At 45.0% G+C, this 16,428-nt stretch overlaps 1 protein-coding gene across 2 annotated transcripts in view; it reads left to right on the forward strand.

Annotated features, from left to right (window-relative positions):
* The window catches only part of CLTC (clathrin heavy chain), a 281,360-nt gene that overhangs the window by 231,871 nt on the left and 33,061 nt on the right, over positions 1–16,428 (forward strand). For both annotated transcript variants that reach the window (XM_029611533.1, XM_029611534.1), the window contains exons 17-21: positions 1,015–1,249; positions 1,459–1,581; positions 1,753–1,898; positions 2,262–2,445; positions 2,712–2,904. In XM_029611533.1, the coding sequence (XP_029467393.1) occupies positions 1,015–1,249; positions 1,459–1,581; positions 1,753–1,898; positions 2,262–2,445; positions 2,712–2,904 (881 nt within the window). The remainder of the gene's footprint in view (positions 1–1,014; positions 1,250–1,458; positions 1,582–1,752; positions 1,899–2,261; positions 2,446–2,711; positions 2,905–16,428) is intronic.

The raw sequence follows: 16,428 nt of genomic DNA on the forward strand, positions 1-16,428 counted from the left end.
CCTCGTTTTCGGTGTTCTATGGCAATCTGCTTAGTGCAGACTACATCTCCGGGCTGTATTCTTCTTATCCTTCAACTTATCTCTGTTCCCCCTGCTCAGTCTGGTGTGCTTTGCATTGGTCACTCAATTGTTTCAGGGACTCCATGTGGGCATCCATGCAGGTTTGACATCCTCCGACCCAGCTCTGTGATCTCCTCTAAAGTCAACCATCCTGTTTATTGCTTTTCATGTCAGCTTGGAGCTCGCAGAACTATTCTCTGAATTCGGCTCTAGTTGGTATATCACTGTCAGCATGCTCTCTGCATTAGAATGATCAGATCTGATTTCTGGTGAACTGTGGCCATCTCACTCTTCTTGCATGGTGCCTTGCTTGCTTCCCCTCCTGATTTCTTATAGGAAAATTGCCAAAAGTACATATTTCTTTTAGGTAGCCATCCCTATACTTCCCCTACTCACAAGTATGTAGCCTGAGATTTTTTTTATCTGCAGATAGCCATCTGCCTTGACCTAGTGATCTTTTTTTTTTTTTCCTGGTGGGGTCAGGAGCTCTCACTTAAGCTACCATTGGGCCCCCAACCCCCTTAGAACTTTTCTAAATTCTTCAATAAAGGTGATAACTTGAGGTGATGAACAATTCTATAGCATGAGTAATCCAGTTAGTACTGCTGTTTTCAAGGAAGGAGGTGAGCCTGCATCCTGTCCAAGTGAAGAGTGACACTTAAATGCTCCCTCTGAGGGTGAGAGAGAGGAAATAAATCCAGAGAATTTTGCTCTTAGTACATCATAAAACAAAAATGCATTGCATTATTAAAGACCCACAATTCTCAAAATCCAAGGATATTGGTCTTTCAAAAGGTCTCAAATGTCTTTTATAAAATGGTTGCCTGGAATACTTGGGTGTGGTAGATTTTTTTTAAAAGGTCAGTCTTCAGTAACTAAACCAGTTGTGTTAAATATTTATTCTAATGGTAAGAAGAAAACAATGTGAATCCAAATTTGTGTGTGTTTCCCTAGGTTGAAACTCTTGCTACCCTGGCTGGAATCTAGAATCCATGAGGGTTGTGAGGAGCCTGCTACCCATAATGCACTAGCCAAAATCTACATCGACAGCAACAATAATCCAGAAAGATTTCTCCGTGAGAATCCCTACTATGACAGCCGTGTGGTTGGGAAGTACTGTGAAAAGAGAGACCCACACCTGGCATGTGTAGCTTATGAGCGTGGCCAGTGTGACATGGAACTTATTAATGTAGGTATATCCTGTGGCTCAGTAATGATAATGGTTCAGATCTGAAGAACAACACAGATGACTGAGAGTAGATCATGTAGGCATAAATGATGTGAGCAATCTTATTTGTTAAAATGGTTAGTGATAAGTATACCTCCTTATGATGGGGAATACATTTTGCAGGGGGAGGGGAATGTTTTTTGTGTTAATCTTTCCTTTTATGGTTCCAGGTGTGCAATGAAAACTCTCTGTTCAAGAGCTTATCTCGTTATCTAGTGCGTCGTAAAGACCCTGAACTCTGGGCCAGTGTCCTTCTGGAAAGCAACCCTTACAGGAGGCCTCTTATTGATCAGGTAGCTGTCTTTTTTTTTTTTTTTTTTTTTTTGTATCTATCACTGTCCTAAAATTTTTGTCTTGGCTGATTTCCTATAATCCCTGCTTTGGTGGTATTCCCTTTCCACTGACCCAGACTTTATATATCGATTCTCCTGCGTGCCGAGCAGTTCCATGTTTCCTTTTTACAGGTGGTGCAGACAGCGCTGTCTGAAACTCAGGATCCTGAAGAGGTGTCAGTTACGGTAAAAGCCTTCATGACTGCAGATCTTCCCAATGAACTCATTGAACTGCTGGAGAAAATTGTCTTGGACAACTCTGTTTTCAGTGAGCACAGGTACAACACTGGGAGAATTTCATCGCACAAACAGCTGTATGCAGGGGGCTTGGTCTCTGTGTGCTCAGGATTGTAACTTGCTGTGCTATTTGCAGTATAACTGTGGTTGCTATTAACACAAGTTTATGGCTTCCTCTTTATCCATGGGTAACAGATTTGAGTAACCTTGAGGTATAGGAATAGCATTATTACTTTACAGCAAGTTTCCTCATCTTTCCCCCTTCTGGTGTAGGATATGAAAAGGTGAGGCATTACTATACATTATCAGAAAATGGCCTTAACACCCTGGAATCAAAATGTTCAGTGTCATAGAGGAAGTACTGCTTGTTCATCTGACTATTCAGGTCTTTTTCTGTACTGCAGAAATCTACAGAACCTCCTCATTCTCACCGCCATCAAGGCTGACCGCACTCGTGTTATGGAGTACATTAATCGCCTGGACAATTATGATGCCCCAGATATTGCCAATATTGCCATCAGTAATGAACTTTTTGAGGAGGCCTTTGCTATCTTCAGGAAGTTTGATGTCAACACTTCTGCTGTGCAGGTAGGAATTTTTGCACCCATGGAGGAAAACTTTTTTTTTTTTTTTTTTTTTTGCCTTGATGGATATTTTCTAAATTTGGTATAGAGAGATTTAAGTTACTGAATATATTGACTACTATTTACATTCTAGTCCATTGATTTTTGTGTGGTGGATGGTAGAAGATTTTCTTTAAGTGTCCTAGAAAATTGTAAAGCAGAAAAAGAATGGGAATGTGTTTAGGAGCTGATCCTTCTATAATTTGTAAAGCATTTGATTTTGATTTGCAGGTATTGATTGAACACATTGGAAACCTGGACCGTGCTTATGAGTTTGCTGAACGCTGCAATGAACCAGCTGTATGGAGCCAGTTGGCAAAGGCACAGCTGCAGAAGGGAATGGTCAAGGAAGCTATTGACTCCTATATCAAAGCAGATGATCCTTCTTCTTACATGGAAGTTGTTCAGGCTGCTAATGCCGGTGGTAGGAGACTTTTCATTGTTTGTTTTTAATTCTATTAACCATGTATCAAAATGCCTGAAAATAGAATCTTAATTTTTAAAAATGTTTCTGCTGCATTTACTTTAAATTATAGTGATGTGATTTGACATTGCAACCAGATTTGAAAGACTGTGGTGAATTATTCAGAGTATGGTGTACAGCTGTAGGAAGACCAAAAATGGTGCAAGGTCTGAACCAAAAACCCAAAGCCATATGAGATGAGACTTGGAGACCTAAATATGTCTACCCTACAGGAGAGAGATTTAGATATCTGAAAAGTCTAAATCATGCACAAAATGCAAATCTTTTTCAGAAGAAAGGATGCTTTTAGAATTCATGGTATAAGGTAATGGGGGGTGGAAGGAAGAGGAGTAGGAGAGTGATAGACTCGAGAGAAAGGTTAGAAAATATTTCTTCATGGAATAGAATGGGATGCATAGAATGGACTTGCAGTGGACATGGCCAGTTCAAGAGTATTTGGTATCCTAGGAAAACCTTCAGTCATGCATCCCCTCCCCCAACTTGCATATTGGTGGCAGCTCCAACACGTGAGTGGTATTGATGCTGGTATACATCCTTTTTGAACCTCACGCTGGTGAGATTTTGCCATTCCAAACTTTTGGCACTTTAGGCAACTGCCTAGTTTACCTAATGAAAAGACTAGCCCTGGCAGTGGAGACAAAAACAGTAATAGAATTCAAGAAGCATGGAATAAGAACAGAAGATCCTTACTGTAGAAGAAATGAAGGGAGAACCTGAGGTTAAGTGGGTTTGTTCCATTGTACTAGTATTGAACTTGGGAAGACTAGTTGGACTTAATCAGGGGCATTGTTAGCTCTGGGTTACATGGTGCACAGGTCTTGAGTCTGTTCAGCAGTGCCCTGAGCCTCAGCTGCTTCTGTTTTGTATTTCACCTGCTTTAGGCTTGTAAGAGAGCCAGTCCTGGCCTTGAACCAGGGTCTAGCCTATTGGAAAGCCTGTGCTCTGCCTATGAAACACAGGGTGACTTTGTTCTCGGAGGACAAGCAAGACTGTAGTCCCCACATGTCACATCATCCGATGGAGCCTGGCATGGAAAACTTATGTAAAAGTTTCTAGAACTTTTATTGTGCCTCACTGAGCATTGCCCACACCATATATTATTCCGTATGTCCATGCAGGATCCTTTCCGTCTTTTTTTTTTTTTTTTTTTTCATGGAGCCCGGTTGTCGTGGTTTGTGACTCTCCTGTTTTTGGGATTTTCTGTTTTTTTTGTTTTTTTTTTTTTTCTTCCCATATGAATTTTTCACCTTGTTCATCATGGGGTCCTGCAGTCTTCCTGAGTATCCCTAGGTAGGTTTTTCCATGGTGTTTTTTTTTTCCTTTTGCAGTTGGTTCCCTTCTGGGTGGTGGTGGTGGTGGTGCCGGTGCCATCAGTGCCAGTCAGCCCTCTGCCACTACAACTATAGAGTTTGACTTAACATCTCTTTATTTTGTGTTGGCATGTTTTTGGAGTTCCAGCGATGCACAAGGACTGTCTGTCATGGATCCCCACGTCCCTGCTCATACCCCAGATCAGACCAGACACATAGGATTTGCCTCCCTACCAGCCAATGGAGACAGAAGAAAAGCTTTACTGACACTGCTGCTTAATATAGCGTGCCACCTGCAGTCTCTCAGTATTTCTCTGTCTCCAGCAAATGGTAGAGGTGTAAAACCTGCAGTTGATTGATTTGCTGGATAATTTACTCCCAGGAGTGGGCAGGACCCTTAAGGTGGGGGCTGTACTGCTTGAGTGAAGAGGAGCAAGGGGTCTGTGATCCTTTTGGTGCTTTAGTCCTTTCCTAAGGTGGATTGAAAGGCAATGGTGCTGATTTCCTCATTCCCCTGCCTTTTTTCCTCCTGTGCTGCTGTCAGCCTGTTCCTCGGTGCTCTGGATCAGGGAAGTGAATTTTTCTTATCACCTTATTTGTTTGGGGGGAAAAAAAGGGTTTTGAATGACTGGAGCAAAGCAATTAGCACTTCAGCTCTGGTAGGGCTGCCCTTAGCTGGGTTGGTAAGGTTCCTGTGATGTGGAAACTGACAGTGGCTTGTATATGGGGGAGAGGGTGTGACAGCAGCTGCTTGGTGAGTGGCGTTAGCTGCACAGTGCTAGCTTTCGTCAGACCTCTGGAAGAAAGTTTCTCACGATTTGGAAAAGTGAGACCCACAGCGGTTCCTGGCAGTAATGGCTTGTTTCAAGCCATTCTCATCACTGCAGCTCCCCACTGAGTGTGGGAAGCGTGGAGATGCAGGGCTCGTGTCAGTTCTGGTGGTGTTTGCTGGTTTGGGGATTCATCATGGCAGCTCGTGCTGAGCGTGTGGGAAATGCGTTGAGGCATGAGGAGACACAAAGTGCATCTTAATGCCTCTGTGCTTTGTGGGGCTCATGTCTGCATCAATTGAAACGGTTCAGGGACTGTTAATGCTGCTGCGAGTATAAGGAAGGCAAACTCTGAACTGCGGAGACACTGTGCTGGGCTTTCCCTGCAATGCAGGAATGGTGACCATTTGGTTTTCATCCCCGTGATGCAGGGGTTCATGAGGGAAGAAGGACTTCTCCTCTGCAATTGTCTCCTACAGTGAAGGTTCTAACAGTGCTCAGGACATGGTCTGCTTTCCAGTGTTAGAGTACTGTGTACAATTCTGGTCGCCGCATCTCAAAAAAGATATAATTGCGATGGAGAAGGTACAGAGAAGGGCTACCAAAATGATAAAGGGAATGGAACAGCTCCCCTATGAGGAAAGACTAAAGAGGTTAGGACATTTCAGCTTGGAGAAGAGGCGGCTGGGGGGGGGGGGGATATGATAGAGATGTTTAAAATCATGAGAGGTCTAGAACGGGTAGATGTGAATCGGTTATTTACTCTTTCGGATAATAGAAAGACTAGGGGGCACTCCTTTCTTTTTTACTCAACGCACAATTAAAACTCTGGAATTTGTTGCCAGAGGATGTGGTTAGTGCAGTTAGTATAGCTGTGTTTAAAAAAAGATTGGATAAGTTCTTGGAGGAGAAGTCCATTACCTGCTATTAATTAAGTTGACTTAAATAGCCACTGCTATTACTAGCAACGGTAACATGGAATAGACTTAGTTTTTGGGTATTTGCCAGGTTCTTATGGCCTGAATTGGCCACTGTTTGAAACAGGATGCTGGGCTTGATGGACCCTTGGTCTGACCCAGAATGGCATGTTCTTACTTATCCCAGGGTGCCCCTTTTGGGTGGTAACTCCTGTGGGGCCGTTTCTGTTTTTTTCTATGGTGCCTTCCTGACTTTGGAGTTCCAGCGATGCACAAGGATTGTCTGTCACGGTTCCCCATAATGTATCTTCAGGGAGGTACCTGTGATCAGGGCAGAGGAAGCCTTTCTTCCTCCCGAGGAGACACTATCCCTCTGCCCTCTTGATCCTGTGCTCATCAGGCATCTTGCAGCTGCCCCATTCTGCATTATAGCCAACACATGGGATAAGGTTTTGACTGGACCATAGAGAGCATAGCCCAGATCTCAGTACCCATGTCAGGCTGCAGTTCTACACGAATCTGTGGCCCAGTATAACCTCAGACAAGTGGGTCCTCTGCATTGTTCAGAAGGTGTACAAATTGAATCTATTGAGTATCCTGTCAAATCGTCTGATCCCGTCTTGGGACTCCCAACACATAAGGAGGTACTGCTTCTGGAGTTCTCCTTCTTAATGGCCAGAGCAGTTGAGCCAATTCCACCAGGTGAGAGAGGACAGGTATTTTTCTCCAGGTACTTCCTGATTCCAGAGAAAATAGGGAGACTCTGTCCTATCCTAGACCTAAGGGCCTTGAACAAATTTATCAGAAGAGAAAAGTTCAAAATGATTTCCCTGGGCATCTTGATCTCCTTTCTGCAAAAAAAGGACTGGCTATACTCTCAATTTATAGGATGCCTACACTCACATTGAGAGATTACCCAGTCTCCGATGGGAAGCCTGCACTTGCCGTTTGGGCTCACATCTGCCCCATGTATCTTCACAAAATGCTTAGCTGTGGTTGCAGTGTACCTACACAGGCTTGGGGGTGAATGTTTTCCTATCTGGATGATTGGCTGATCAAGAGCACGTCTTGGGCAGAAGCAGAGGAGTCCATGCGCATGACCATCCAGGTGTTACTAAGGTTCATCAACTACCCCAAGTCTCATCTCAGCTTGTCACCACCTTCTGGAGTTTATTGGAGCTCTGCTATGCACTACTCAGGCCAGAGCCTTCATTTCACCATTGCAGCAGACATCAGCTTGGCATATATTGAAATTGTTGGGCCACATGGCCGCAGTCGTTAGTTTTCCCCATGGCATGGCTTTTTATGTAAAGAGCCCAGTGGACCTTATGGTCCCAGTGGCCTCAGGCCACTTAGGATCTTTAGGACTGCATCCAAATCACTCCATTACTCTGGGACTCTCTGTCTCGGTGGCAGGGCAATTCCAGTTTTGTGTAGGGGAATTCCCTTCCAAATTCCTCCAGTGCAAATTGTCCTAACCACTGATGCATCCAACCTGGGTTGGGGAGTTCATGCAGATGGGCTTTGCACCCAGGGCTCTTGATCTGCCAGATAAACCTCATGGACCCGCTATGGGCTTTCAGAGACTGGCTGTCCAACAAAATCGTACTGATCCAGATGGATAACCAAGTGGCAATGTATTACATCAACAAGTGAGGAGATAACGGGATCCTACCTTCTGTGTCATGAATTGGTCTAGCTGTGAATCTGGGTGCCCTCTCAGAGGATGGTGCTCAGGCCACCTATATAGCCAGTCTTGAGAACATGATGGCGGACAGACTTAGTCAGTCCCTTCAGACCCCACGAATGGTCCTCGGACGAGGTGGTAGCAAACTGAGTTTTCTGCCTCTGGGGCACCTGAAGGTAGACCTATTCACGGCTCCCTGGAACAGAAAGGTTTCTCTCTTCTGTTCAACTTACAGGGCACATGGCAAGCAATCCTCTCATGCCTTTGCCCTCCATTGAGGCCAGGGACTTCAGTAATGCATATCCTCCAGTTCCACTAGTCGAAAATACTTTTGTTGAAGCTCAGAGGAGATTGATTCTCATAGTCCCCCATTAGCCGAGACAAATTTGGTTTCCAATCCTTCAGGAGTTGTCCATTTGGAAACATCAGATTGGGGTCTTTCCAGATCTCATCACTCAGGGTAGAGGCAGGTTCTATCATCTCAGTCTCCAGGCCTCCTCACTCACTACTTGGACTGTTCTATTCACTACTAGTGACTGTTCTATTGTATTATATTCTATTAGACGCTATGTTTTAATGTAACGTCTTTGCCGCGATTGTTCTGTTGTATTGTAAACCGATATGATTTGTTCATTATACAAGAATGTCGGTATATAAGAATTCGAAATAAATAAATGTTGAAAGGCTGACCCTGCAACCCTTTGATCTCTTGGAGGATGTCTCTTGTGTTCTCTTAGCTTCCAGAAAGCCTTCCACCAGAAAGTCATTCTGACTGAAATGGAGTAGGTTTATGTGGTGTGAGCAAAGGGCCTTAGATCCTTTCTCTGGCTCAACACAAAAACTACTTGACTACCTTCAACTTTTTTGACACTGGCCTTAAGACCAGCTCAGGTTACATCTTAGTGTAGTTATCATCACCAAGTAGAAGGTAAGCCCATTTCTGTACAGCCTTTAGTTGTAAACTTCATGCTGCTGTCATGGGTCCTCAGCATGATTTTGGTCCAACTGATGATACCCTTTGAGCTGCTATGACCTTCTAGGTCACAGGAGTATATCTTTTGACATTTACTTCACCATGCAGGGTCAGCCAGCTTTCAGGCCTTAGTGACTTACCCATCTTAATTCATGATAGGGTAGTCTTGCGTGTACACCCTAAGTTTTTGCCTAAGGTAGTGTTGGAATTCCATCTTAGTCAATTGTCCTTCCAACTTTTTTCCCCATGCTTCATGTTTACCAAGGTGAACCAAGCCCTGCACAGTTTGGACTGCAAGAGAGTCTTGGCCTTCTGTCTGGAGCAGACAGAAGCACATAGAAAATCCACTTTGTTTCTTGTTATGATAAGAGTAAGTTGGGGATCGCAGTTGCCAAGCAGACATTCTCCAATTGACTAGCAGATTGTATTTCCTTCTGTTTATGCCCGGGTGGACTTGACTCTTGTGGGCCATGTCAAGACTCATTCTGTCCAAGCCATGGCAACATCTGTGGCTCATTTGTAATCAGTCAACGTGGAGTTCCATTCGCTCATTCACATTGCATTACTGTTTGGACAGGGATGGCTGATGTGAAAGTAGGTTTGGCCAATCTGTCCTTCAGAACTTGTTTGAGGTGTAGAACCCAACTCTGTTCCCACCTAGAGCCCATTAATTTTGTTCCAGGCTGCCCCCCCCCCCCCCCCCGAGAGAATATAAAAGTAAAAAAAAAAAAGACATGTTGCTAACAAAAATATTGTCTTGTCCCATTTTTCATTGGGGGCCCCATGTAGCTAGGAATTTGCCCGTGTGTGAGGACTGCCATCCTGTTTGTCCTTGGAGAAAGCAGAGTTGCTTATCTGTAACAGGTATTTTCCGAGGACAACAGGATGGCAGTCCTCACACATAGGTGATCCCCTAGCTATAGGCGGTCCCCACAAGACCTGCCCAACTCCTGTGGAGTTGAGTCTCTACTACATGGTTTGTTTTATTCTTTGGATATAGTATTAGACTGAAGGAGACCCCATGTGGACCTGGGTATAATACAGCTGTGGGCATGCTCAGTGATGCTTAGTCAGTTCTAGAAAATGACACAAGTTTTCCGTGATGTCACCCATGTGTGAGGACTGATATCCTGCTATCCCTGGAGAACACCTGTTAAAGGTAAGCAGCTCTATTTGCAGCCAAGTAAACTGAGGTTTCATGCCTACTTCTAACCAGACAGACCTGTAATCACACTCTGGAGAACTGATTGGTCCTCAGGGGTTCATAAGGGATCATTGGGGATATCCCAGAGTTCCTGGAAATTTGAAGGCTATATATGGTGCTGTGGACCCTGGGATGAAGATCTGTAAACCTGAGCATCTATGAAGCAGCCCTGCTGACCTTGTGATAGTATTGGTAATATATATGAAAGCTATAAGGAAGAAGTTGAAAAGCACAGACACTGCTTTCCTCCTGCCAGGGAAAGGGTGAATCTTGTGGTCTGGTGTGATGCAGGGAGGAATACACAGGAGAGCAGGTTCAAAATGAGTGAGGAGGAGGAGGAATTGGGGGGCAGTGTGTGCAAATTGAAGCTGGGGTTGTAAATAATTGGGTGAGTGGGCAAAGAGGCTAGGAAGTGAGAGCAAAGGGGGAGGGACTAAGAGCAAGGGATCTTCAGGGGTTGAGGGTGAACAAGGGCTAGTTGATGAGAGCAGGAGGGGTGAGCATGTGAGGGGGGGGGGGTTTGGAGGGGTGAGAGTGAGCAAGGGAGGGTGAAGGGGGGGGGGGGGAAGGAGGCAAGAGAGAAAATAAGGGGAACTGGATAAGTGAGGGAGCTTGGGTGAGCATTTAAGAAGAGAGAGAAAGTGACAGGAACAAACCTGATATGGGGCAGCACATGATCATTTCATCCAGATTGGAAGGGTCAGGAACTGGCAGGCCCACCTATCCATCATAACTAAATATAAATGAAACAACCTGATATTTTAAAAATAATTAATTACATTTGTGGATTTTTAATAGCCTTTCCAAATAATGCTTTAGGTAGTTTACAGCCTTTTTTTTTTAATTTTAGAATTTTGATACAATGAGTTCCTTCCTCAAAGAGCTTACAATTTAATGGGTACCTGAGGCAATGGGGACATAGAGACTTGCTCAAAGTCAGTGTTAGTGGGGGCAGTGGGAATCAAACTTTGCTCTCCCTGATGTTCTAATCCCTAGGAAATTGTTCTAAATGGTTTACAAACATGACTTAGTTTTAGGAGAAGAGATTGTGATTTCTTCAGTTTAATTATCAAAATGTGAGGGGAGGAAGAACCTATGGACCCGTGCCCCTGATCTTTTAAGTACTTAGCAATGCTTCTGGCCTTAATGGTCCTGGTCTGCTGTCATATTCTGTGATAATGGAAGGAACAGGGTTAGGAGATTGTACCCTTTGCTCCCTTAAGAGTGAAAAGCAGCAGGAGAAATAAGAAAAAAATAGTAGCTAAAGGAAGTATGATGGTGATGAGGCAGGCCATGGGGTAGTCGGGTTGACAGCAAACTTACAACTCCCAGAATCCAGCTGGTCGCTGGATATTCAGCAGTGCCATAGGGACTTAAGAGGCTGGATGTTCTGGCAACAGCTTCACTAGTTTTGGTAGCTGTTTTAAATTATGAAGCTTGGTTTGTAGGACATGGGGGTGGGGGGACTTTGTATTAATTATGAGAGCTTTCCTAGCATGTAGCCAGATGGACTCAGGACCAATGAGTTTATGCTCCCCTGCCAGCAGATGGAGACTGAGTCAGGTCTCAAAGCTGATGTCACCCTGGCCTAGATAGACCTCTGCAGTGACCTCAACCCTTCAGTATTTCTCCGTCTCCAGCAAATGTGACATGCTTTCCTTATGGGTATTGCTATACCTTTTGGAAGAAGAAATTCTACTTTTAAACTGGAGAAAAGATTGAGCCTCGCTCTCCTGTGGTGAAACCTAAAAGTCCCTCCCCCAGTTGAGAATTCTTGAGGTGATTTCCAAGATCCCTTAGAGGGGGTGCCTTGGTCCAGTAGCCGGTTTCCAGCTTGGACTATGTGGCTGAAGCAGCTGAAAGGCAGCAGATGCAGGAAGCCAAGTGTGGCGGTGATAGCCAAAGCCCTCTCCCCCCTCAGCTGGAGACAGTCTCTGTACTCGGCAGGTAAGCGCTGAGCCCAGGTAATTAAAAAAAAAAAAAAAGGCTTTCCTCCCGATTCAGAGACGTTGGGGTTTCGGTAAGACTTTCTCTGGTCTCCTTGTTTGGTGCGCCGTAATGACGTCGTTCCCAATCCCGTTGGGAAAGGGGAAGTGGGCTTCTGAGCGGTTTGAGCGCCCCCCCCCCCCCCCGGTGGGCTAGGCCCCACTTTAGGCTTGGTTGGCACACTGTGTGGTAGGCCGCAGTGGCACCATCTTGTGTGCATTTTTGTGCCAGCATTACCCGCCATAGAGCTTTGGTACGCGCAGTGTGTGTCAGCTCTGAGCACACGCTGAGCGCATAACGGCGTGCACATACATACTAAACACAGAATACAAGTAAAGCTGGGCGCATGGGCTGTGTGTGCACCTCACTGTGGCATGTGTAGGATCCTGAAATCTGTGCACATAAAATTTTAAGCACGAGCCGCCTAAACACGCAGTTACTGTTGCCAGTGGCTCCAGCAGCAAACAAACATAAGCGCCTTTCTCTCTGCGCTGCTTGTCATATTAGGGCTGCACAGTCTGACCTGGATTCTTGCTTATGTCAGCACTGTAAAGAAGCTCAGGGAAAGTTGGCATCCCTGGACTTTGCTAAGCCCAGCTCCCAAGTACCTCATGGGCTAGGCATGGACCAGGCCACCTTCTCTTGGGTGGAATTCTTTCAAGGCCTTCAAGCCTTCGTACAGGCGCACAGTCTGCTATCCACTTGCCCATGTCTGGACGGAATCTCAGCCGGTAAGCCCTCCCTCCCCCCTGTCCTATCGGCAGACCTCAAGGCATGCCTAGACTCACCAAGGGTATCCCTGGCAGGGACCCAGATGACACGGATGGAAGATGAGAAAATCCGCCCTAGTTTAAAACCGAATCGGACCGTGTTATGGTTTTTCCGTAGAGACGAATTGCTGGCCCTGGTTTCCCAGATCCTGAAGATGCTGGTAGTTTCTGGGGTGGACTCTGATGGAACCAAAGAAGAATCCCATTCTGATCTTCCTACGGGAAAGCCTCTTGCTACTTTCCAGTACTGGAAGCCATCCAGGAGTTTATTGACCTGGAATGGGATGACCCAGAAACAAGTTTTACAGGTGGACGAGCGTTAGAAGCTCTATACCCACTGCTTTTGGCAGCGAGAGAGAGAAATTTTCATTTCCCTAAAGTGGATGTGCTGGTCTGTGCAGTCTAAGTGAACAACCCTCCCAGTGGAGGGAGGAGTGGCCTTAAGGGCTGCGCATGATAGGTGGATGGAGTCCATCCTTAAACATGCTTTTGACGCAATAGCAGTGACCTTACAGGTTGCTTCTTGTTGTGCCCTGGTAGCTCGTTCGTGCCTGCTCTTCTCTCGGGAAGTGAATGACTCTGTGAATTCCAGAGCAGTTATGGAACCCGCCATTGTGTTTTTAGCTGACACAGGCTCAGACCTAGTCCGACCTCAGCCAGAAGAGTGGCCTCAGTGGTGGTGACCAGAAGACAGCTATGACTGAGGAATTGGTCAGCAGACGCAACCTCCAAGGTAAATTTCACAAAGATGCCCTTTAAAGGATCACTCCTCTTCGGGAGTGAACTGGAAAAGCTGGCCAGTAAATGGGACAAATGTCCAGTACCCTGGCTACCAGAAGATAAGAGAAAGCAGTTACAGCTCCCCTGGCCGGTGAAGGATCGATCCAAGGACTCCCAACGCTTTCGCCCTGACAGAAATTTGACATTTCAGAGGTCTTGGTCCTTCAATGAAGCTTTGCTTCACTCTTGGAATGAGGAGATTGGGGTGGGTGGGGAGAGGGGTTCGACACGCCCTCTTCTACCAACAGTGGATTGAGATCCCTTCGGACAAATGGGTGCTGGAGGTCATACGAGAAGGATATGTACTGGAATTTTGCAGCACTCCTCAGGACATATATCATCTCCTTGCCTGTCCCAGCCAAGAAGCAGGCAATGGAGACTACCCTGTTAAGGCTCCTCAGGATGAGGGCAATAATCCCAGTACTTGCGCCCCAGGAAAATACAGGGTGGTGTTCCATCTATTTCATCTTACCCAAGAAGGAAAGTTCCTTTTGCCTTATCCTGGACCTAGAGTGTCAACCATCTACACGTGATTGATTTCTGCATGGAAAACCCTATGCTCCATGATTACTCTCTTACTTATCTCTCTTACTATCTCTCACAGACACCATCTCTCTTACTATCTCTTATCTCTCTTACTATCTTACTATCTCTTATCTCTCTTACTATCTTACTATCTCTTATCTCTCTTACTATCTTACTATCTCTCTTACTATCTCTCACAGACACCATACTCATTAACCTCGAGAAAAAAACAATCCTACCTGCTTATTCTTCTGGATCTGTCTGCTGCGTTTGACACGGTAAAACACACTATACTTATTGACCAATTAGCCAATATAGGGATCAAAGGCTCAGCTCTCAGATGGTTTCAATCCTTCTTAAGCAACAGATTCTACAAAGTCAGGATAAACAACAAAGAATCTTATCCTGTCCTTACTGACCAAGGAGTCCCGCAAGGATCCTCACTCTCACCCACCCTCTTCAATATCTACCTCCTCCCGCTCTGCCACCTACTCTCAAACCTCAAGCTTACCCATTACCTCTATGCAGATGACATACAAATCCTTCTCCCGATTACAGAATCCCTTCAAAAAACCATCACCTATTGGAACGAATGCCTACAGCCAATTAAAGACTTACTCTCAAGCCTCAACTTAGTATTGAATGCCAATAAAACTGAAATGCTCATTATCTCCCATGACCCCCTCACAATCTCATCAAGCCTCTCACAACCAAACTCAAATAGCATGTTCTCACCAGATGTCAGAGACCTTGGAGCCTGGCTAGACAACCATCTAAACCTAAAAAAGTTTATAAACACTACCACAAAGGACTGCTTTTACAAACTGCAAGTCCTCAAAAAACTAAAACCCCTCCTTTACTTCTCCGACTTCAGGCTAGTACTTCAATCCATCATATTATCTAAGCTCGACTATTGTAACTCTCTTCTGCTAGGTCTCCCTACCAATACCATCAAACCATTACAGATGGTACAGAACTCTGCCGCTAGAATCCTCACAAGCTCTAACAAAAGAGATCATATCACCCCAATCCTTCGCAACCTTCATTGGCTGCCTATTAAACTCAGGATAATCTATAAAGTACTCGCAATCGTTCACAAAGCGACATACAAACTGGCTCCTATCATGTTAAGCTCTCAACTTCAACCACATACTTCATCCAGACCAATTAGAAGCGCATACAAAGGCACACTTCATGCCCCACAGGTGAAATCATCATTGAGCAAACGTGCACTATCTTCAGCAGGCCCCCAACAGTGGAACACGCTCCCCCCAGATCTAAGACTAGAAACCAGTCATCAAGAGTTCAAAAAAAAACTGAAGACCTGGCTTTTCCAACAAGCCTTCCCAGACTCTTAATGCTGCCTCGATGGGAAGATTACCTAAATAATGGGATACTCCACCGAGTTGTACTATTGTACTATCCACCGAGTTGTACTATTGTACTATCATGACTTTTTAATTAACAAATGGAGTTCAAACTTTTCTCGTATTTATATTGTATTTTCTTTGTATCTATATTATTTCATTATTACTATGTTAAATTGTTATATTGTATCTATATTTTATTTATAAGATTTATTTAGTTCTAAGTTAAATTGGAAATTTGTTCTTTTGTTCCATGTAAAGCCCCCCCTCCTCTTTTTTGGGCAATTCATCGTTTCATGTAAACCGGGGTGATTTGTAGTTCTTACAAGAACTTCGGTATATAAAAATTAAAAATAAGTAAATAAATAAAATGATTATGTCCATACAATCAGAGTTTTTAGCCTACTTACATATTCCAATCTGGCAAGAACATAGTTTCCTACGCTTTGTGTTACTGGGTTGCCATTATCAGTTCCAGGCACTGTCCTTTGGCCTGGCCACCACCACCAGAACATTTTCCAAGATTATGGTCATAGCGGCAGCATTGAGAAAAGAGGGAATCCTGGTGCACCCGTACTTGGATGACTGGTTAATCTGGGCAAAGTCCGTGGAAGAGAGTCTCTGCGTGACCAACAGGGTGATCTCCTTGCTTCAGGAACTTGGTTGGGTCATAAACCTGGATAAAAGCAGTCTCAAGCTCTCCCAGTCCTTGGGATATCTGGGAGTCCGGTTTGATACCAAGCAGGGCAAGGTCTTCCTCCCGATAAAGAAGGATAAAGAAGTTGATGTCCCAGGTGCGTCTGAACCAGATAGTTCCACGCCATCAGGCATATCTTGAAGTCCTCAGTTTGGCGGCAACCCTAGAAGGTAGTGCCCTGGGTGAGGACACATATGCAACCACTTCAACGCTCCCTGCTGTCACATTGGAATCCGCTGGCTCAAGACTATTTGATTCACTTCCACTTACCGATTGAAGTATGCTCTCAGCTCCAGTGATGGCTGCAGGAAGCTCATCTGGGCAGGGGTGTACCCCTGCCCCTCTGAACTGGCTAGTCCTCATGACAGATGCAAGCCTCCGGGACTGGGGAGCTCACTGTCAAGAACTGTCAGCCCAGGGTCGTTGGACCGAGGAAAAGGCCCTCTGGAACATAAACCACCTGGAAGCCTGGGCAGTC

This window comes from Rhinatrema bivittatum, chromosome 8, assembly GCF_901001135.1.
Source record: "Rhinatrema bivittatum chromosome 8, aRhiBiv1.1, whole genome shotgun sequence".
Taxonomy (NCBI): Eukaryota; Metazoa; Chordata; class Amphibia; order Gymnophiona; family Rhinatrematidae; genus Rhinatrema; species Rhinatrema bivittatum.